Source organism: Arachis stenosperma, chromosome 4 (assembly GCF_014773155.1).
Source record: "Arachis stenosperma cultivar V10309 chromosome 4, arast.V10309.gnm1.PFL2, whole genome shotgun sequence".
In the NCBI taxonomy this organism is placed as follows: Eukaryota; Viridiplantae; Streptophyta; class Magnoliopsida; order Fabales; family Fabaceae; genus Arachis; species Arachis stenosperma.
The window spans coordinates 1,481,072-1,505,356 of NC_080380.1; the positions used below are offsets into that span (position 1 = coordinate 1,481,072).

At 29.8% G+C, this 24,285-nt stretch overlaps 1 protein-coding gene across 1 annotated transcript; it reads left to right on the forward strand.

Annotated features, from left to right (window-relative positions):
- The first annotated feature begins 742 nt into the window (after positions 1 to 742).
- On the forward strand, positions 743 to 5,809 carry LOC130976433 (amino acid transporter AVT1H). The gene is made up of 3 exons (XM_057901301.1): positions 743 to 1,126; positions 3,699 to 4,312; positions 5,135 to 5,809. Exons 1-3 carry the CDS (start codon positions 844 to 846, stop codon positions 5,672 to 5,674), a joined length of 1,437 nt encoding a protein of 478 aa, XP_057757284.1. The 5' UTR covers positions 743 to 843; the 3' UTR covers positions 5,675 to 5,809.
- Positions 5,810 to 24,285: the final 18,476 nt, after the last annotated feature.

A 24,285-nucleotide genomic window follows, 5' to 3' on the forward strand; every position in this document is an offset into this window, starting at 1 on the left:
ATCCAATCTGATATTTATGAATAAATATGGTGAAATTTGCCGGGAGATAAGGCAAACTCTATAAAAATACAGAAGTTTGCCGGATTCAGGCGAACTTTATTAAAATAATAAAGTTTATCCGAGGTGTGGCGAACTTACCTTAAATAAAAAAAAATCATATTTCGGACATTAAAGTTCAAAAGTCGGATTTGGGGAAATAATATTTTTTTTAATTTTATTTCAGAAAAAATTTTAGTATTAATGTTTATTACAATTTTTAAAATCAAATGATAATTTTTTACGAAGTTATTTAAGTGTTTATAGAAAAATTAAAAAAATGACTTCTCTAATAATAAAAATTTTTGTTCACATTTCTTTTAAAATAAATACTTTAGAACTAAAATACCAAATACAAAATAACTTATTTATAAATTATTTTTAATATAAATATTTATAATTTAATTTTTTTTAATTTAATTAAATTATCTATCCAAACTAAATTAAAGTATCTCACTAAAATTTAATTGAATTAAAAATATGAGCCCAATCATGTCAACACCTTGATTCATTTTGATATATCTCATCAATCTGATTCGTAATTAAGTCGATGATTGTAACCTTACGTTAGAATATTATGTCATACAAATTAACATTGATTCTTTTATACGACAATCAAATCCAACATAGAAGAATCTAAGTCCTTCTTTATCCTACTATAAATATCACATTTTATTAGCAACTTTGAGCAACACACCACCTTACTTAATAAGCAACTAGTGCTAATTAATATAATTAAGGTTCTCTTCTTTCTTCTTGTCAACAATTTCCCCCCTAATAATTTTTTCTTAACTTTCATTAATTACCATGTGGGGAAAGTTGTTGATGAAATCCTTAGGGAAATGGCTTCAAAACCTTATTGTTAAATCAAAGAGTAGTGATGAAGAGAATTGCAATGCTTGCTTAGGAGAAAGCAAAGAATGCAATAATTGTGTCCACACCAATAATAATAATAATAATAATAATAATAATAATAATAATATTGAAGAAGGAGTCACCAATATGATGGACACAAAAAATGATGCTGATGATGATGAGGCCAATAGCTCTTTTGCTCATGCTGTCATCAACATGGTGGGGATGCTCATAGGTAATATATCTATATATATTATTGATTAAGAAAGTTTTTTTTTAAATGATGGATGTATATATTTTTATTTTTTTATTTTATATATATAGATATATATTATCGAAAAAATTTCAAGTGTATCAGAAACATCAAGTTCCAGTTGTTTTAACAGTTGATTTTAATTAATATATATTATATATTATTTTTTATAATTTAGGTCAACGGTTAAAATAACTGAAACACTGGTATTTTCAATACACTTGAAATTCTTTTTATACTATCTATTTCTATTGATTACGTGAATAGTTATAAAAAGTAGAATATAATTATAACTGTCTAAAATATTTTATAGTGTCAGTGATTTATATATTATTCATAAATTAATTTTACAATAAAAAATTCTCTCATCACGATGAAAATAAAATAATAAAAATAGAAACTAATTTTAAAAAAATCACACAATAAGTAGAAAAAAAATGACAATAATATATCATTCCCTTTGCCCGAACCATGCAAATTCTTTATGTTTAAAGTCTTGATAATCAGTACAAAAGAGATAGATTGTATCTTTTTCTTAGAGAGAATATATAATAAGGAAATTTTCTTATTAATTTAGTTATCACTCATGTGACTTTTTTTATTTGATTACCTGTATATAATGACATGGGTAATTTTACATATTTAAATTTTTTTATGAATTAAATTCAATCAAATTAAATAATAGAACGTAAAATAATATTAATTATAATGGATTTTTGTTATATTAAATCAACTTAATTAAATTTAATTAACAAAAAAATTTAAATATATATCATTATTCTAATGACATAGAATCCACTACAACATTCTATTCTTGTTCAGATACCTAATATTAGTTGTCTTAGAATATTTCATTTGTTATTCATTCTTATCTTTAATATTTATAATTATAAATTTTTAAGTTACCAATGCCAATGTGTTCTAATCATATAAAGATTATCCTTAGAAATATTAACATGCTGAGTGTCTGAAAGAGCTGTGGAAATATGATTAATTACTCTAATTCCCATTTAATTTGGTAACTATATTGAATGGGTTGAATTATTTTTTTTAAATCAACTATATTATATATATATATATATATATATATATATATATATATATATATATATATATATATATATATATATAATTAAACATCAAATTAAATTAGTCATTTGTATTAAATACACATTAAAATTTAGAATATAATACATGTTAAAATATATAAATTAAAATAATACATATAAATAACTAATTTGATAATTAATTTTTTACGTACATATATTTTTTTTTAATTTCATAAAAGTCATATCATTTCACCAAACAAAGAAATAGTTTTATGAGGGTAAAATTATTATTCTCTTTATTTGCTCAACTTTAACCTACTAAGGGCTTCAGAATTACGTGTGGAATCAGTGAATCAGCAACGAATAATCCAATTAAAAATATTATTATTTAAATTCTAGGAATATATATTCTTTAGTTCTACACAATGCTAGATAACTAACATTACATCTAACATTTTCAACCGATAACAATTGGGTTAGACCAAAAGCACAATAAAAATACAAAACAAAAATAAAAATCACATGTTCTTTTGAAATTATTTTTTTATCTATTTTTATTTCTTGTTCTTCTTTCTTATATTACATTTCATCCGATCACCATTAGCCATTAATTACCACTTCAGTCATAGTTGTTGGCCACCTAAAATTCTAAATCCTAAATCATAAACATTAAATTTTAAATTCTATATTTTAAATCTTAAATTTTAAATTATAAATTTTAAATCCTAAATTCTATTTTCTAAATTAATTTTTTACTTAGTTTCACTTTTAAATATTCTTTTTATTTGAGTTTTAAATTTTTTATTATTTTTAATTTTAGATGTTTTTCTAAAATGTTTAAGTATTAGTTAATTTATTAGTTAAAAAGAGTTGGCTCCCAATATTTTTTATTCTTTTATCATTAAAAGAAGTATAAGCACGTGAGTAAACAAATGTGTATAATTCTTGTATCTATAAGATAGACACATTATTTTTATTGGAATAATTCTTTGTCACTTTTCACAAGAGTTGTTTAGCTCGCTTATAACTGCATTTAACCATTTGTTGGTCATATATTATTATTTGAAAATTTTACAAATATTCCTAGCTTGGTTTAAATGTTATTCTATTAGTTGGTTAAATCTTTTATATCAGTATTGCATAGAAGGTACCTTAGCTTTAAGGCAGAGATAAGCTCAAAATAATTTTTTAAATTGACCGTATGTACCGAAATAATTTTTAAGATTTTAATTTCAATAATTATATTTTTGAAATTGACAAAAATATACCATATTAATTATTCAGTCTCTTTTCATCAAGTGACTCGTTACGTCGTTGGGAATAAATGTAAATTATTTTTGTCTATCTTAAGACTTCAGAGATTATAATACTTTAGAATTTAACTCCTTTAAACTACTTATGATTAATTACTTGTTGCTTCTTTTAAGTAGTTTAAAGTTTGTTAATTATCCCAAAAAAAAAGAACACATTATAGAGTTCATACTATATTTACATGTTGGTTGTAGGTTTGGGACAATTATCAACTCCATATGGTGTGGAACAAGGTGGTTGGGCATATTCCTCAACCTTACTCATAGGGCTTGGAATCATGTGCACTTACACTTCTCACATCCTCGGCAAATGCCTTCGCAGATATCCGACGAAGCTAAGAAGCTACGCGGATATCGGCGGCCAAGCGTTCGGATCGAAAGGAAGGATACTAGTCTCTACCTTCATATATATGGAGATCTTTATGGCTCTCATCTCCTACACTATTTCGCTACACGACAATTTGATAACTGTTTTTTTAGGAACTACTTTGAAACTTAACCTGGCGAAGTTGTCAACTTCGCAATTACTAACTATTGTGGCTGTGTTCATTGCTCTCCCTACAATGTGGATAAGAGACCTTTCTTCCATTTCGTTTCTTTCCACCCTTGGGATTCTCATGTCCGTCGTCATTTTCGTGTCGATGGCGGCCACCGCCGTTTTCGGAGGTGTTCTGACTAATCATAGCATACCGGTTTTTCAGATGCGTAATATTCCTTCAATTTCTGGGCTTTTTCTTTTCAGCTATGGAGGACACATTGTTTTCCCTAATATATATAAAGCTATGAAAGACCCTTCAAAGTTTACCAAGGTAAATAAGTTATTAGCTTAAACAAGTTTTTGTTATTGTAAAATAGCTTTTTTAATTTTATGGTCTTTATAGAAACTTTTCTTGGTGTTAGTTTTTCCAAAATTTAATATTATTTGTTTTGCTCCATATTATTATTATCTTTAAATACTAAGTGTTTGTTTGGGCGCCATTAATTATCTTGATAAAAAAAGATATTTTTTCTATGTAAATTTTTTTTTTATTTTTTAGTGTTTTTGGCAAATTTCTAATAATAAAAGTAAAAGCACTAGAAAAATAAAAAATATCTTTTTTGAGAAACTATAATTTTACATCTTTTTTTAAAAAGTTTTTTCTTTAAAAAAAAGATGTTTATAAACAAAAAAATACTTTATATTGTTATACCCAAACATAATTAATAAATAAAAAAATTTTTGCATGAGATATCCAAACAAAAAATTACTTTTATTTTTTCATAAACTCTTTAAAAAATATAAATCAAAAAAAGATTTTTTCTTAAAAACTCACCCAAACAAACGCGTAACATGAATATCTTATCACATCGTTATTTTAAGAATTTGAAACAAACTAATAATATACAGATATGTTATGATCACTATTGTTTTACAAAATTTGGGTTGCAATAACTATTTTTCTGTCACTTTTTTTTTTTATTGACATGTAAACTCTTAGTAAAAAACACATTTTGGTTTGTCATTAAAATCACATGCAACACTAATTTTTCAAATTGATTTTTTTATGTTGAGAACTAATTATTGTTCCATATTTTTTTCATTTTATAAAAGATTCATTTTCTTCTTATTTATTTATTTGGGAAAATTTCAGGTATCCATTGTGAGCTTCACAATTGTGACAGCACTATATATGATAATTGGGTTCCTAGGTGCAAAGATGTTTGGGCCTAATGTTAACTCTCAATTCACTCTAAGCATGCCACCAAAGCAAATCATTACAAAGATTGCTCTATGGGCTACAGTGTTAACCCCCATGACCAAATATGCCCTTGAATTTGCACCTTTTGCAATACACTTAGAGCATAGGCTTCCAAGTTCAATGAGTGGAAGGACAAAAATGGTAATTAGGGGTTGTGCTGGTTCAATCTTCCTTTTGATCATTCTTGCACTTGCTCTTTCAGTCCCATATTTTGAGCATGTACTTAGCCTCACTGGATCTCTAGTTAGTGCAGCAGTTTGTTTGATTTTGCCATGTTCTTTCTATCTCAAGATCTTTTGGGGTCAAATTGCAAAGCCCCTTTTGCTCCTAAACTTTTTCCTCATCATATTAGGGTTCTTTCTTGGGGTGATGGGTACTATTTCCTCATCAAGATCATTGGTGGAGAGTTTTCAAGCACATCATTCTAGCTGAAGGAAGGATTTTATGAAACTATATAAGGAGATGTCTTGTTTCTATTTTTATTTTCAGTGTTTTTGTTTTAAGGATCTTTTGACAAAAGTAAAGGTCAAAATAAAATTAATAGATTCTCATTGTCTTGTTTTATTTCATGTTTTCGTAAGTCTTATCTATTATTACTGTGCATGAGTTTAATTACTACTAAATATATATAACTCGGTTACAGTTATCCAGTGTTAGCCAGAAAAAATGATTGTAAAAGCGATTTTCATAATAGCGACGAATAAAATGAGAGCAACCTAAATCGTAAAAATAGAATTGTAAGAGAGTTATATAAATATCGTGCTGTTAGACGAAGCAAAAATCGTGATATTGTGAAAATTTTCACAATTTGATAGACTTATTCTTAGCAAACCCCAGTTGTGATAGGAATTAGGTGGTAGCTAGCCTAAAAGGATAAGAATTTGAAATCCATGGAAAATTACTTATCCAAATAAACTTCTTATACCCAATTTTTCACTTCAATGCTTTCTTTATGACATCCTTTCCTTCTAGATTACTTTTCTATGCTCATGAGGGATTATTCCCACTTAGACATCTAAATCACTTCCATATCTAAAAATGTCTTTCCATAAAAATGTTGTTAAAGATTAATCATATTTAATGAGTATTTGACGAGTATAAAAGACCGAGATTAAAATTTCACAAGTTATAAAACTCAAGTTTGTTGTAAATAATTCTAAATTAGAATTTAACACTCTTTAAAATTTAATAAAAGTGTCATAATTCAAAATAATAACTAAAAGTTTAATCCCGGATCATTCTTTCTTGGAATCACAATCGATTGCCATTATCATTGACTATGAGAGATTGAGAGTTTGTTTGCAATTAACAAAAATATAAATAGCAAGAAAGTAAAAGTAGAATAAAAAATTAAATCGGAAGGAACTTAAACCAAAAAAAAAAAAAAAGAATCAAGGCAATTAGCTAGAGGAGAAGAAAGTAAATTCAAGTTCCAAAAGATCTTGGCAATGGTTGAAGGTTAATGATTACTATTCTTGTCACTAACCACAACATGATAATTACAAAGGGCAAACCTGTAACACCCTAACTTTCAGCACGTCATGATCATCCCAAAAGTGAGGTGTTACTGACCCATTATTTCTTATTTACTATTTAATATTGAGCCTTTAGTTCGTATCGCGTTTCAATTTTTAAGAAAATGCCGAAAAAATTTATTTCTCATTAATCAAAATCATACATCAAAGAACACAAGTAATAATAATAACATAATTATTAATAATAATAAATATTATACAAAAGAATTCAAATGAGACTCGGATACAATTCTTTCTACGTGTATATGTGTGTGTTTTTGTTTTGGACTTTTGGTTGTGCTGTGTGTATATCTGGGATGGGTTGGCGGTGGGTGAGTGAGTGGCGGTGAGAAAGGGTAAACATGGCTCATTGAAGAATAAACAGATGGTGGGAGAAGGCATACGTGTAGGTGAATTGGGTAATAGGATTAGAACTGGTGAAATTAAGAATTGGGAATTTAGGGATTAGATAGAATAGAATATGAATTGAAAACCAAACTTAATCAATAAAATTAATTTTAAGAATACTACTTATTTTTTAAATTACAAATTATTTTTAATTAAATACTTCTAATTTAAAATTATAGATAAATAAATAAAATTTTCTTTGTTTATAACATAAGGTTCGAAACTAAATATTCAAAATATAGTATATAAAATTTCTATTATTTCTTAATTACTAGAACTTCAAATTATAATTAAGAAAGTACTTGATTTATATGTAAAAATCTCCGAAAATATAATTTTGATTAAATAGAATAAATTGTAAAATAAGTTATTATTTAATTTCGAAATCCGGAGTCTTACAAAACCCAATTCATTAGCCTCTGCAAATTGAGAAAAGGCAATTAGGTTTAATTAACCATAATCCACAAGTCCTAACCAGCTTACTAATTGAATTAGTAAAAGATTAGCGTTAGTAAAAACAAGATTAATTAATATCTCTAAATTATCAATCAATTTAGACATTAATGACTCAACTTCATCCAAGTTCCCAACCCAAATGAAGAATACAAAATCTACTCCATAATTAATGTAAACATTTTATCAAACACTTTGTAGGCATAAAAATAAAACATCATAAATGGCAAGAATAATGAAAACTACAACTACTTAATTCAAGAAAGTAATAAGATAAACTCAAACAAGCAACAAAGAAACATAAAACATCACATTCATTTATGAAAAATAAAAATTCAACAAGAATTCATAAACTAAATAGCAAACTATAGGAAGTAACAAGAAATCCTAAGACACCAGAGTAGTAAAACAAAAAATTATAAACTAAGAACTACAATTAAACAAACTAAAACCTAAAAATAAGAGAGAAATTCATAAAAACACTACAAGAAATATCATTAAAATCGACGGCTTTGCCGTCGATAATATTAAAAATTGACGGCAAAATCAACGGCATAAGTTATCGCTTTTTAGCTTGTCGATTTTTTAAAATTCTAATAAAATCGATGGTTTGCTAGTCCGTCGATAAGTTTTCAATAAAATCGACACCATTTTCGTCGACAATATGAGTCTAAAATTTTTACATATTCAGTAAAATCGATAAAGTTGCCGTCAATAATATCATATAAAATCGACAATGCCTCTGTTAATATTAGATACATTAAAATCGATAAAGTAGCTGTTGATTTAATTATTAAGATACTGACAAACATGTCGACGATTTTTAATTTTCTTTTATCTATTTTAAATTTAAAAAGCGACAAGAGTGCCGTCGATTTTAATAGCCATATTTTTTATTTTTTTTTTCATTTGAAAAATAGTAGACATTTAATGCAAATAAACTTTTAAATATAAAAATAAAATTTATACTAAATATTACATAACGAGGCAACTAAACTTTTAGATATAAAAATAAAATTGATACTAAATATTAGACAATAAATTTACAAACTTATCAAAATAATAAATAATCTTCTAATATAAATATTCAAGACAACATAAATAACTAAACTCAAACTTATATTCTTCTAAATTGCAATCCACTAATAATACAAAATATTCAAAGCAAATTAAATAACTCTACTCGTACTCATCTAAATAGTCTTCATCTGAGTCATCGAGATCGTCAGAATTATCCTCTATCTGAGAATCCTGCAGTTGTCCTGGTGGCTGCAGGATAAGTGGGAGATATGTGTAATGATTGATCATTTGCGATACACAACAATAATGTAACAATGTTGTACAAAGATATGTGACTTCAAATCTTCACCATTTTCCAATTGCCACCGTTAGGATCCAGGATTTCCCTCTCTTCAGCTAAATTTAAACGTCAAATTTGGTGAACTTCCTTCTGCTTTACCTCGCCCTCAGCCAAATTAGGTGTTTCTAATGTAGTTTCATGTTCTTCACTAGTTTTCCGTTTGATTTTCCACAGCTTAGTAGTCTTCCCAATTGCTATAAGCACAACCCTTCACTTTAATTTTGTCGCCATTCAAATCTTGCATCCTTGCACATGCCACACATCAAATAAAATGTGACTGAGAATTAAGAATCAATATAATACATCAACTAACCCTTTATTATCATCACTATTTCTTTATAACAAATTTTCACAAAATTACTATGACTCTTTCTAATATTTTCAAATTTGTTTACCCTTTTGTTATAATTTTTAAGAATTACATGTAGTATAAGAGTGACGTTTATTATTAATTCAAACTAGCTAACAGGATCATGTTGTACAACAAAACAAAAGTTTACAAAAGGGGTGTCTGCTTTTGCCATTATAATTGAAAATCAGCATTGAATGGACTTCACAATAAGCATTCAGCACATAGTTAAAGTCATTAAAGTAATAGTCCCTTACCTATATAGCATCACTCATAAAAGTTTTCTTCATAAAAGTCATCTTCAAAGCTTGAATTCGGTATCTGGGGAGAATAATATTTGGGATCAACTTCATAAAAGTCATCTTCATAAAAGTTTTCTTCGTAATTACAAAACTATTAATCAACTTCAATTCTTATTTGGGATCAACAGAATAATAATTGGACAAAGTTCTTACCTTAAAAAGGTCTTAATAGTTGGGCTACCCATTTCAAAATTCAAAGACTTCAGTCTGTTAGCTTCCATTTCCACTACCTATCATGATATACCAATAGCACCCTAAGTGAGTGGAAAATCCATCAAATACCAAAACGAAATTCAGTGTTAAAAAACCATGACACGTGACTATGAAATATTTACCTCTGATTTGTTGTATGTGTTATTAGTGATAAAGCAGAATTCCTCCACATGAGGAGGATTGATCTCTTCATATTTCCTGAACATTAGACACAAAAATGAACAACAACACTTTATCCACCAAAAACACAAATAGTTTACCATCAATAAAAGATTATCAAACGGAAAACCTGACAGGCAGAATGCTAATATAAGAAAATTTTGCCTTGAGATTAAGTCATTAAACAAATAAAAATTTTAGCTATGTCTTAGTATTTGTTTGTGCGCTATTATTTTGATAAAAAAAAGATATTTTTTATTTTTTAGTGTGTTTGGCAAATTTCTAATAGTAAAAGTAAAAGCACTAGAAAAAAAATATCTTTTTTTGAGAATATGTAATTTACATCTTTTTTTAAAAAGATGTTTTTCATGTAATAAATAAACAAAAAAGTACTTTTATATTGTTATATCAAAACATAATTGATAAATAAAAAGATCTTTTTACATGAGATACCCAAACATAAAATTACTTTTACTTTTTCGTAAGATCTTTTTTAAAAAATAACTCGAAAAAAGATCTTTTTTTAAAAACTCACCCAAACAAACTCTAAGTCATTAAACCTGATAGAATACTTATTGGAATATTTTGAGGTAGGCTAATCACAAAAAAGAATAGTTTTCCTTTAGCAAAATGGCATCAACATGGCTTGGTTTAACCTGGTCTTGCATCCCCAAAAAAAAACAAATTATAGAGTTAAGATTCAATCTAAAACAAAAGAAAACAAATTAAAGTCGCTCAATACAAACAAAATCATTGAAAAGAGTAGTGAATAAAAAAAACTTGAGTTTATGCTACAGAATAATTGAAGTGAATATGAGAAATTAGGTATTCAAGAAATTAGATACTAGGTTTTTTTGTACGTTTTAAGTTGCTTCGGATCCAAATTTGATTAATGATTAGTACCAAATCAATCTTTAAAGACCTATTCTGTAACAATGCTGAACAAATTTTTTTTATCCAAATAATTGATGAAAAATCAATGGAGGGAGAGAGAGAGAGAGAGAGAGAGAGAGAGAGAGTAATTTTGATTGAGTAGCAACAATAACGGTGCAGAGAGACGAAGCGATGGCAGCAGCGGAGCGACAGCCACACGGGAGTAGCAGAGTGATGGCGGCGCCGCAGCGGTGGAGAAGGAGGGTTGAAGTATGCGAGGTGAATTCAGGGTAAAATAAGGGTTAGTAAAAATTGAAATGGTGAATTTGGGGAAATGAAGGAAACGCGGGGAGCGAGTGGGAAAAAATTTATTTTATTGATAAAAATTGACGGCAAATATGTCGACTTTAATTTGAAAAAAAAAACACATTAAGCGTCTATTTTATACATTAAATCCAAAATTTATCGACGAAAACATTGTCGATATTTTAAATATAAAAATAGACGCCATGTCCGTCGATTTTAAAATAAAAATATTTTCAACGCCTTGATTCGTTGACAGTATGACGACAGTTAAGACAGGTTTAATGCATTATAAAAAAATCGATGGTCAGGCTGTCGATTTTATTATTTTATTTTTAATTATCTTTTTTTTTTAAATATCGACAGCAAGCCGTCAAAAAATATTAACGGGAGATATAGCCGTCGATTTTTTGCGTCAAAAAATATGCTTTTTCTTGTAGTGAAAACTCTTGAATTTTGGAGAAAAGTTGGAGTTTTTCTCTCTAGAATTCAAGGTTCTAAAACCCTAAAAAAAAAAGAAAAATGAGTGTATGTGTATGTGTGTGAATCCCCTCATGGCTTGCTTCAAGTATGGATTCAAAGTGGCTTGAGATGTGCCAAAAAGGCTCTCGAATCGCGAGTCACGTGCTAATTTAAGTGAGTCACGCGTTGGATATAGTGCGTACGCATGCATGGTGCGTCCGAATCTCTGCAACTTTGCCAATTCTTTATTTCTTCATGAAATCTCTACTTTTGCATGTTTTTCTTCCATCTTTCCAAGTCATTCTTGCCTTCTAGACCTTAAACAACTTAAACAAACATATCAAGGTATCGAATGGAATAAAAAGTGAAATTAATTTAATAATTCTAAAGGCCTAAAAAGTATGTTTCGATCAATTAAACACAATTAGAAGAAAATTCATAAAAGCATGCATTGTTAAGGAATAAGTGCGAGTTAAGTTGATAAATTTCACTCTTTTCAATAAAAAAAATCATCACAAAATATAAATTTATCGGTCTCCAACATTATTTTCTCATCATTGAAAGGTTAAAGGCCTTTAAATGTGTAAATCCTAGCCTTCCATGATAATTGAGCTTTGAGAAAATATCCTAGTAGTCCTCGTGTATCCTTTTTCTCCTCATTATTTTCCCTACCAATATCTAGATATAAGACTTTATGATGGATTAACTACTTGTTTTGGAATTTTATAAACTATATAATGAAAAGTGATGAAAGAGGTGTATTTTTGTTATTGTCATGCAATGATTACAAGTGTGTTTATATAGGATGAAATTCTCCACTGTATAAATAAGAAAATCTATACAATATCTACCAAATCTAGAAATGATTATAAAAGAGATTCTTTTTCAATGACTTACTTATTCGATCAATACTGGTGTAATGTTTAACATGCCCCCCTAAACTGGAGGTTGGAATATGTTTAATAATCCCATCTTGGATACATTAAAGTTAAATGGTTGGGTGACAATGGCTTAGTGAATATATCATCCAACTGCCTAGAAGAAGAAAACAGAAGAAGCTTCATTAACCCAACATATGTTTTCTAGCATATTACATGATAGTCTACTTCTAAATTTTTGGTAAGCTCATGAAAGATGGGGTTCGCAACAATGTGTAAAGCACTTGTATTGTCATAGTATAAAACAAGAAGATGATCACATGAAATGTTAAGCACTTTCAAAAGATTAAGAAGCTATTGAAGTTCACAAGTTGTCTCCCCAATTAGAATCACTAAAAGTGAAAAGGCAAATTGGAGAATGTTTGGGAAAAAACCATTTACCCAGGTTACTCTTCAAGTACCAAACAACTCTCATTGCATCACGATGATGATTCAGAGTGGGTTTGGCCATGAACTGACTGAGTTATTATATGGCATGAGCGATGTCATGGTGAGTTGCAAAAAGATAAAGGAGTCGGCCAATGAGTCGACAGGAAACAAAAACATCAGCAAACAGAGGACTATCATCTTCATATAGTCTCATGGAACTATCCATAGCAACAGAGGATGGTTTGAAACCCAGTAATCTAGAATCATGTAGTAAATCCAAACAATATTTACAGTGGCACAAAGATATCCCTTCTATGAATTAGCAACATCAATTCCTAAAAAATATTTCAGAGGACCTAATTCTTTGATCCAAAAATGATGATAAAAATTCCATTTAATTGAAGCCATTTTAGAAAGTGAATTACCAGATAAAACAATATCATCCATATATAACAACAAAATAAAAAATTAAGAACTCACAAATTTGACAAAGAAGCTATAATGAGAATTGTTCTGCTGATACCCACAAGAAATTAGTAGTATACATAGTTTATCATACTATACACGACTTGATTATTTGAGCCCATTAATAGATTTCAACTATTTAAACATTGATTAGGAACAGAAGAGGAAATACCAAAGGATAAAGACATATATACCTTTTCAAATAAATCATTGTATAAGAACGCATTGTTTACATCTAATTGCTAGATTGACTATCTCAGTATAGATGCTAAAGCAAGAACAACACAGATGGTAGTAGGATTCACAACCAGAGATTCTAGACACCCATTGCCACAAGTCGAGCCTTGTAGCATTTGATAGAACCATTGAGCTTTTGTTTGATTATGTACATCCATTTGTTATCTCACTTGATCTTGTAAACAGATTTGTTACTAGTGGCTTTCCGACCTACTAAAAGTGCAAAAAGTTCCTGAGTATGGTTACTATGTAATACCTCGATTTCTTCCTACATTGCTGTCATCCACATAGAAGCATTTGGATTGCGCATAGACTTCACAAAAGTTATTGGATCTCATTATTTTGTTAGAAGAAAATATACATCGTGGCTTTCCTAACATAATCAGAGTGCGATGATAGTATTTTTCTTTGTCGAGTGGATCAACAAACTTTTATATCATTAGCTTATTCTGGTTCTTATCTTTTGTGCTCTAGTTCTTCTTCAAAAAAATCACCTTATATGTATTTCTTATCTATTTGAACAATGGTTATCTCATTAATAGTGTTGTCATTTTCTTGTCTCCTTGCAATTCATTTTTCTGTTAATATCACATCTATGTGGAAAACTATCTCGCAAACAATGGAATCTCACATGTGATACCCTTCAACTCCGTCAACATAACCCAAGAATATATATTTCCTATACTTTGGTTCTAGTTTTATTCTCTCTGAGGAATTGTACATCACATACGTAGGATAATCAAATATATGGAAATAAAAATAATTAGGTGGTTTACATTGCCACATCTCCGTTGGTATCTTCAACCCATCTGTAGTTGTCACAAGTGGTTTTAACAGCTTCTGTCCAAAAGAATAGTTTAAAATTGATAGGAAGTGGAGTTGAAATTGACTTACATTCTTTCATGTTGAAGTGCTACAAGATCATCCTCAAATAAATCTTTTGAGATAGTCAAATATTCCTGTCTTTTCTGTTTCGATGAACTTGCATCCTTAAAATATTGTTTGCTAGTCCTAAGTCCTTCATATCAAAAACTCCATAACCAATTGTGCCTTCAATTCTTGGATTTGATCTTTGTTATTAGGGCCTACCACCAACATGTTATACACATACAATAGAAAAACGATGATAACATTGACAATGAATTCCTATCCTTCAAAACATAATACAACATTCAGGTCCCTTTGATGTATCTTAAGATCCTCTTAACAACATTTTAATGCTCTTTACCCAGATCTGTCATAAATCAACTTACCACTGCAATTGCTTGAGTAATATCTGGCCTTATACAGATCATCGTATATATATAAAGCTTCCCACCGCTAATGTATACAATACTCAAGACATTTTCGTCTTCTCTGTTTCACTACTACGGTACATACTTGAGGATAATTTAAATTCATAGGAAGTGGGGTTGAAATTAGCTTACATTCTTGCATGTTGAAGCGTTGCAAGATCTTCTTCAAATAATCCTTTTGCGATAGTCAAATCTTCCTATCCCTTTCTGTCTTGGTGGATTTGCATCCCTAAAATCTTGTTTGCTGGTTCCAAGTCTTTCATAACAAACTCCCTAGCCAACTGTGTCTTCACTTCTTGAATTTGATCTTTTTTGGGGCCTATGACCAACATGTCATCTACATACAATAGTAGAATGATGAAATCATTATCACCAGACCTCTTGTAGTAGGTACAATGATCTGAACTAAGTCTGTTGTATGTTGTATCCAAGGCTAATAATGAAAGAATCAAATCTCTTGTACTAACACCTTAGCATCTGCTTTAGACTGTACAAAGTTTTAGTTGACCTGTAAACTAAGTTTCTTTTCCTTGTTCTTCAAAATCTTCTGGCCGGCTGGTTGGTGCATATATATCTCTTCTTCAAGTTCTTCATGAAGAAAAATAGTCTTTACATCTAATTACTCTATATGTAAATCAAATGCAGCAAACATAGCCAAAATTACTCTGATAGTAGTTACTCTCACTATTGTAGAAAAATTTCATTGATGTCAATACTTATTTTCTTAGCATATCATTTGACAACCAATCTTGCATGATATCGTTTCTCCTGATTATTACTATCTTGCTTAATCTTGTAAATCCATTTGTTACTAATTGCTTTCTAACCTGCTTGAATTGCAACAAATTTTCAAGTATGATTCCTATGTAATGTCTCTATTTCTTCTTGTATTGCTGCCATCCACATAGAAGCATCTGGATTGTACATAGCCTCCATAAAAATTGTTGGCTCTCTATCTTTTGTCAGAAAACAATATGCATCATGGTTTGTCAAAACATAATTTGATTACCATGATGGTGTTTTTCTTTGTTGAATGGATCGATGAACTCCTATGTCATTAGCCTCTACTTCTTGTTCTTCGTGCTCTGGTTCTGTTTCAGGAAAATCACTTTCTCTGCATTTATCATCTATTTGAACAGTGATTTTTTTAATCGTATTGTTATTTTCTTGTTCTGTTTGCAATTCATCTTTTGCAAATATTACATCTTTGCTGACAACTATCTTGCAGGAAGTAGAATCATACAAACATACCCCTTAACTCTGTCAGCATAACCCAAGAATACACATTTTGTAGACTTTGGGTCTAGCTTTGTTCTTTCTTGAAAATTGTACATCACGTATAGAGGACAACCAAATATATGTAAAGAAGAATAATTAAGTTGCTTACCTTGCTACATCTCCATTGATGTCTTCAATCCAATTGCAGTTGATGGTGACCGATTTATCACATAATAGCCAGTTTAACAGCTTCTTCCCAAAAAGACTTGGCTAAACCTGCTGTTTGCAATATAGCTCGTTCACTTTCTAGGAGAGTCCTATTCATTCGCTCTGCTATACCATTTTGTCGAGGCGTATATGCAACTATGAATTGTCATTAAATACCTACTTGCTTACAAAATGTTAGAAAATTGTCATCGACATATTCTCCTCCATTATCTATCATAAAACACTTTATCTTCTTTCCAGATTTAAGTTCCAACTTTTCTTTGAACTTTTTAAACATCGCAAGAACTTCTAACTTCTTCTTGATCGGGTGCATCCATAGCCTCATAAAGTAATCATTAATAAAGGATACAAGATATTTTGCTCCTCCTAGGGACATCTCTAGCGACTTCCATACAGCCGAATGAATCAACTCCAATATGTGCTTGCTCCGAGCAGTTGATCTACCAAACGTTAATCTATGTTGCTTGCTTGTAATGTAGTGCTTACAAAATGGTAAGTTTACCGATTTGAGCCCGTGAATGAGATTATGTTCCACAAGAATCTTCAAGCCTCATTCTGACGTGTGGCCTAATTTGATATGCCATGTCATTGTCATTTCTTCTTGGCTTGTTGAAGCAACTGATGCATCTGTCTCTTGCAAAGTGTTTCCCAAAAACATGTATAGATTTGCTGCAATCCTTTCTACTTTTATTACCACAAGAGTACCTTTAACAACTTTCAATATCCCACATTCAATATGGGTTTTGTAACCATGTTCATCCAATCACCCAATCGACAACAACTTCTTCTTAGAGCCTTTCACGTGTCTTACCCCTTGAAGTGAACGAATAGAGCCATCAAACATTTTTATTTTGACAATACCAATTCCAACAATTTCTAAGGTATGATCATTTCCCATGAACACAAATCCTTCCACGACTTGTTCATATGTACAAAATCAATCACGATGAGGAGTCATGTGCCAGGTTGCTCCTGAATCAATAATCTATGCATCATTGAGTTGTTTGCTGCCTTTAGAACCAATTGTTGCTTCACTATACAACATTTCCCCATCATCAGATGTACTCGCAACACATCCTTGAGAACTTGATCCTTCTGGATCCTTCTCTATGCTCTTTTTATTCCGACAATCTTTCTTGAAGTGTCATCTCTTGCCGCAATTATAGCATTTGAATTACTTTTTTCCTTGTGACTTTGGTCTACTTTGGCTTTCACTGGAACCACGCTCCATTAATTTTCCTCTCGTCATTAACAGCGCCTCTGATTATTTTGAGCTCTCTAATCTATCTTCCTTATTCTTGCGCCTGGATTCTTCTTCAATAATCACAGCAGTTATATCATCAAAGGAAAGATAGTCTGTCAAAACATTATTAGTTAAGTTGATAATGAGCTGTTCTTATGAATTTGGCTCACTTTGAAGTAGAAGCTTTGCATATTCGTTTTCTGCTACGTTGTAATCCAATGATGAGAGTTGAGAAAATAGCATATTTAGATTGTTGATGTGATTTGTTGTTGCCGATGTAGATTCACTCATTTGAAGAGTATAAAATCTACTTTTTAAAAATATATTATTGTGAAGTGACTTGACTTCATATAATTTGCTGAGAGCATCCCAAATTTTCTTTATTGTCATTTTCATTGCTACACTTGATAAGACCGAATAACATAGTGCCAAGTGTAAGTTTGCAACGGCATTATCATCTATCTCCTTCCGTTTTGCATCTATATTCTCAGTGGGTTTATCTTCAATTGCTGCCACGCAGTTGTCTTTCCTCGTCATTGTTTTTATTTTCAATTTTCATAAGAAAAAATTACTCCCATTAAATTTTGAAATCTCATATTTTGCTAACATTTTTTTATATGCGGTAACTCAGTGGATGAAAAATTATTAATCAGCAACTTTGGTTCTAATGCCACTGTTAGGTACCAAAAAAAATGACGTAGTAAAATATATAGATGAAAAATTAAAAATTTGTAATAAAATAACCCTGTTTGAAAATTACAATTTCTCTCTGTCAAAAGGAGATTACAATAAAACTTTCTTTAATTTTGACAAAAAAGAGAATATACATCTCTTTAAATATATGAGAAAATATCTCAAAAAAAATATTTCTATGTAACTCTATGTTACTATTATTCTTGTTGAATGAATTAATTAAACTAAATTAAGAAAGCTCAATTTATAGATGCACTTCTTTAATGTACACCATCCCTCAATTAAAGGAAAATAACTCTTCTTGTTTTCTATCATTAAAATTCTATGGTTATAAGTTAGGAATGTTTATATTCTTTTATTTTATTTAGATTTTTTTATCAAAATAACTTTATACTAATTTTACAATCTTGTGTAAAATTAGTGAAGCTATTTTGGTAAAAAGCTAAATAAAATAAAATGATATAAATATTATACTTATAACCATAGAATTTTAATGGAAGAAAAAAAGAAAAAATATTTATCTCTAATTGATGGATTATTTACATTAAAGTACATCTAAAAATTGAGTATACTTAATTTAGTTTAATCAATTCCTACAACAAGAATAATAGTAGCATTGAGTTACATAGAAAATTTTTTTTTTCTGAGAGATTTTCTCCTATATTTAGATAGAGATGTATTCTCCTTTTATCAAAAAAAGAGTGTTATTGTAATCTCTTTGTGATAGAAAGAAGTTGTAATTTTCAAAACAATTATTTTATACAAATTTTTAATTTTTTTTATCTCTATATTTTGCTGCGTCATTTGTCTGGTATCTAACAGTGGTATCAGAGCCAACAATTGTTGATTAATAATTTTTTCTTCCGCTACAAGTTACCGCGTATAAAAAAATGGCAACAAAGTGTGAGATTCCGAAATTCAATGGGAGTAATTTTTTTATGAAAATTGAAAATAAAAGCAGTTATGAGGAAAGATAATTGTATGGCAGCAATTGAAGGTAGACCCATTGAGATTACAGACAAAAAATGGAAGGAGATGGATGACAATGTCGTTGCAAACTTACACTTAGCACTAGGTGATTCAGTCTTGTCAGGTGTAGCAGAGAAAAGGACAACAAAAAAAATTTGAGATACTCTCACCAAATTATATGAAATCAAGTCACTTCACAACAAGATATTCTTAAAGAGAAGACTTTATACTCTTCAAATGAGTGAATCTATACATCGGCAACAGATCACATCAATAATCTAAATATGCTACTTTTTCAACTCTCATCGTTGGATTACAACATAGAAGAAAACGAACGTGTAGAGCTTATACTTCAAAATCTACCAGATTCATATAATCAGTTCACCATTAACTTAACCAATAATATTTTGACAGACTATGTTTCATTTGATGATACGGCTGCTGCGATTCTTGAAGAGGAATCCAAGCGCAAGAATAAGGAAGATAAATTAAAGAGCTCAAAGCAAGAAAAGCACTGTTGATGATGAGAGAGATATCAATAGAGCGTGATTTCAGTTGGAGCCAAAGTATACCAAAGTCACAAGAAAAGAAGCAATTCAAATGCTACAATTGTGGCAAGAGAGGGCACTTTAAGAAAGATTGTCGAAATAAGAAGAGTATAGAGAAGGTTCCAGAAAGATCAAGTTCTCAAGGATGTATGTGAGTACATTTGATGATAGAAAAATCCTATATGGCGAAGCAACAATTAATTCTAAAGGCAGCAAACAACTCACTGATGCCTGGATTGTTGATTCAAGAGCAACCTGGCACATAACTCCTCATCGTGATTGGTTTGTACATATGAACAAGTTGTGAAAAGATCTGTGTTCATGAAAAATGATCATGCCTTAGAAATTGTTGGAATAGATACTGTCAAAATAAAAAAAATTTATGGTTCTATTCGTTTACTTCAAGGGATAAGACACGGGAAAGGCTTGAAGAAGAATTTGTTGTCGATTGGGCAATTGGATGAACTTGGTTGCAAGACCCATGTTAAAGGTGGGATCTTGAAAGTTGTTAAATGTGCTCTTGGGGTAATAAAAGCATAAAAAATTGTAACAAATTTATACATGCTTATGAGAGATACTTTACAAGAGGCAGAGTCATCAATTGCTTCAACAAGCCAAGAAAAAATGACGATAACATGACATCACAAACTGGGCCACATGTCAAAACGAGGCTTGAAGATTTTTGTGGAACGTAATCTCATTCTTGGGCTCAAATCGGTAAATGTACTATTTTGTAAGCACTGCATTACAAGAAAATAACATAGATTGACGTTTGGTAGATCAACTGCTCAAAGCAAGCACATATTGGCGTTGATTCATTCTTATATATGGGAGTTGCTGGAGATGTCCCTAAGAAGAGCAAAATATCTTTTATCTTTTATTGATGATTACTCTAGGAGGCTATGGGTGTTCCCAATCAAGAAGAATTCAGACGTGCAGGCGATGTTTAAAGAGTTCAAAGCAAAGTTGGAACTTGAATATGGAAAGAAGATCAAGTATTTAAGGATAAATAATGGAAGAGAATATGTCGATGGTGATTTTCTAACATTTTGCAAGCAAGTAGGTATTTAACGGCAATTCATAATAGCATTTACGCCTCAGCAAAATGGTGTAGTAGAGCGAATGAATAGGACTCTTTTGGAAAGAGCACGAACTATGTTGCAAACTACAAGTTTAGCCAAGTCTTTTTGGGCAGAAACTATTAAAACTGTCTATTATGTGATAAATTGGTCATCATCAACTGCAATTGGATCGAAGACGTCAATGGAGATGTGGCAATGTAAGCCACCTAATTATTCTTCTTTACATATATTTGGTTGTCCTGTGTACATGATGTACAATTTTTAAGAAAGAACAAAGTTGTACCCAAAGTCTAAAAAATATATATTCTTGAGTTATGCTGACGGAGTTAAGGGGTATCACCTGTGGGATCCCACTGCCCGCAAGGTAGTTGTCAGTAGAGATGTAATATTTTGCAGAAGATAAATTTCAAAGAGAAAAAGTAAATGACAGCACTATTAAAGAAATAACTACTGTTCAAATAGATGAGAAATGCAGAGAAAGTGATTTTTCTGAAGCAGAACCAGAGCACGAAGAATAAAAAGCAGAGGCCAATCACATTGAAGTTCATCGATCCACTCGACAAATAAAAACACCATCATGGTACTCAAATTATGTTTTGACAAGTTATGATGCATATTGTCTTCTAACAGAATATGGAGAGCCAACAACTTTTATGGAGGCTATGCGCAATCCAGATGCTTATATGTAGATGACAGCAATGCAAGATGAAATCGAGGCATTACATAAGAACCATACCTGAAAACTTGTTACACTTTTAGCAGGTTGGAAAAGTTATTGGTAACAAATGAGTTTACAAGATCAAGCGAGATAATAATGATCAGGTAGAATGATATCATGCAAGATTGGTTGTCAAAAGATATGCAAAGATGTTGACTTCAATGAAATATTTTTCTAGTAGTGAGACTAACTATTATCAGAGTTGTTTTGGCTATGTGTGCTACATTTGATTTACATCTAGAGAAATTAGATGTAAAGATTGTTTTTTTTTATTGGAGAACTTGAAAAAAAAAAGATATATATGCACCAACCAGAAGGTTTTGAAGACCAAGAAAAAAAAACTTGGTTTGTAGATTAAATAAATTTTTGTACGGTCTAAATCACGCATCAAGGTGTTGGTATAAGAGATTTGATTCTTTCATTATTTGTCTTAGATACAACAGACTTAGTTCAGATTATTGTACCTACTACAAGAGGACTGATGATAATGATTTTATCATTCTACTGTTGTATGTGGATGACATATTGGTGGTAGGCCCCAACAAAGATTGAATCCAAGAATTGAAAGCACCATTGACTAGAGAGTTTGATATGAAAGACTTGAGACCAGCAAACAAGATTTTAGGGATAGGAAGATTTGACTATCATAAAAGAATTATTTGAAGAAGATCTTGCAACGCTTTAACATGTAAGAATGTAAGCCAATTTCAATCCCACTTTTTTATGAATTTTAAATTATTCTCAAGTACGTGCCTAGAAGTGAAGCTGAGATGATAAAAATATCTCGTATACCATATGCATCAACGGTATGAAGAGCATTTGAATAATTTAAGTTGATTTATGGCATATTCGTGTAAAGAACATTGGAATGCTGTTAAGAGAATCTTGAGATACATTAAAGGGACTTCAAATGTTGTATTATATTTTGAAAAATCGAAATTCAGTCAATGGATATGTCAATTTAAACTTTGTAGGTGGTCTTGATAAACAAAAATTTACTACAAGATATTTGTTCGTACTTGCAAGAGGAGCTGTAAGTTAGCTATTTAAATTACAGACTGTTGTAACTCTATTCACTACAAAGGCTGAATATATGGCAGCTACACAAGCATGCAAGGAACCTATTTGAACCCAAAGGTTGATGGAGGAATTCGGACACAAACAACAGAAGATTCCTATGTATTGTGACAGTTAGAGTGCCGTGCAGATTACAAAAAATCCTATCTTTCATTTAAGGACAAAATATATTGGAGTACAATATCACTTTGTTTGGAAAGTAGTAAAAGAAGGGAGTGTGGATATACAAAAGATTTATACTAAAAGTAACCTAGCAGATGTCATAACAAAACCAATTAATACTAATAAATTTGAATGGTGCAAATCCTCCTATAGCCTATTGAGTACATGAACAACATAAAATCGTGAGATTTTTAATACCAAAATTAACTTTAACTGAGAGGTTGTAAAATTAGTAAAGCTATTTTGATAAAAATCTAAATAAAATGAAAGGACATAAACTTTCTTAACTTATATAACTATAAAATTTTAATGGTAGAAAATAGAGAAGATTTATTTACCTCTAATCGATGGATGGTTTACATTAAAGAAGTGCATCTATAAATCGAGTCTTTTTAATTATTTTTTTTAGAAGTTTTCTCTTATATTTAGAGAGGTGTATTCTCTTTTTATCAAGAGAGAATATTATTGTAATCTCCTTGTGATAAAAGAAAAGTTGTAATTCTCAAAAAAAAAAATTATTTTGTACAAATTTCTAATTTTCAATTTCTATATTTTGTTGCGTCATTTGTTTGATACCTAACAGAGCTTTGATACTATGTTACAAAACTACTCATCCCAAAAATTTGAGCTAATAGGAGAAAATAATATGAATAGTTATATATCTAATAAATACAAATTGTGTCAATAGACATCTTTTATAATCAATTATCTTTTTACTCCCAAATTCTTTTCTATTCTAACCTCCATTAGCTTTGTGAAATTTTTTTTTTGCTTTAGTATGTAAATCATGGTTCTTATCACGATTTACTTGCGCTTTTTCAAACTAAACTTGTGGTTTAATCAAGGTTTTGAAAACTGAATCAATCATCGAACTACTTTAATTATTGGTTTATTAGTTTAACTGTAGTTCAACTGAAATAACAGTTTTATAATAAAATAATAAATAATTATGCTAAGTACATAGTAAACCCCATCACAAGAATAAAATATATATTAAAAATAAGTTAAACTATACATGTATTTGTATACAAATATATGGTAGTTAATTTTAGTGTATAAATAATATTTTTGTAATATAAAATAATCGAATTATAATAAAATAATATATAAAATAATAAAAAAGTACAAAAACATAAATACAGATAATTAAATTATATTCTTATTATATTAATATCTTAAATTATCATCTTTAGAATAAAATCTTTGTATTAGTGTTATAATTATAAAATTATTTAAAATCTTTGGCCGTTTATAAAATTTTAATTCAAATTAAAATTATTAAACACTTGAGATTGGGTTACGTTTTTGTTTTTTGGACATGGAGATTGGGCTACTTTAGTTAACTTGAGATTGGATTGAATAATACACCTGAAGTCCATCATGAGTAATCCAGCGTCTTCATTCT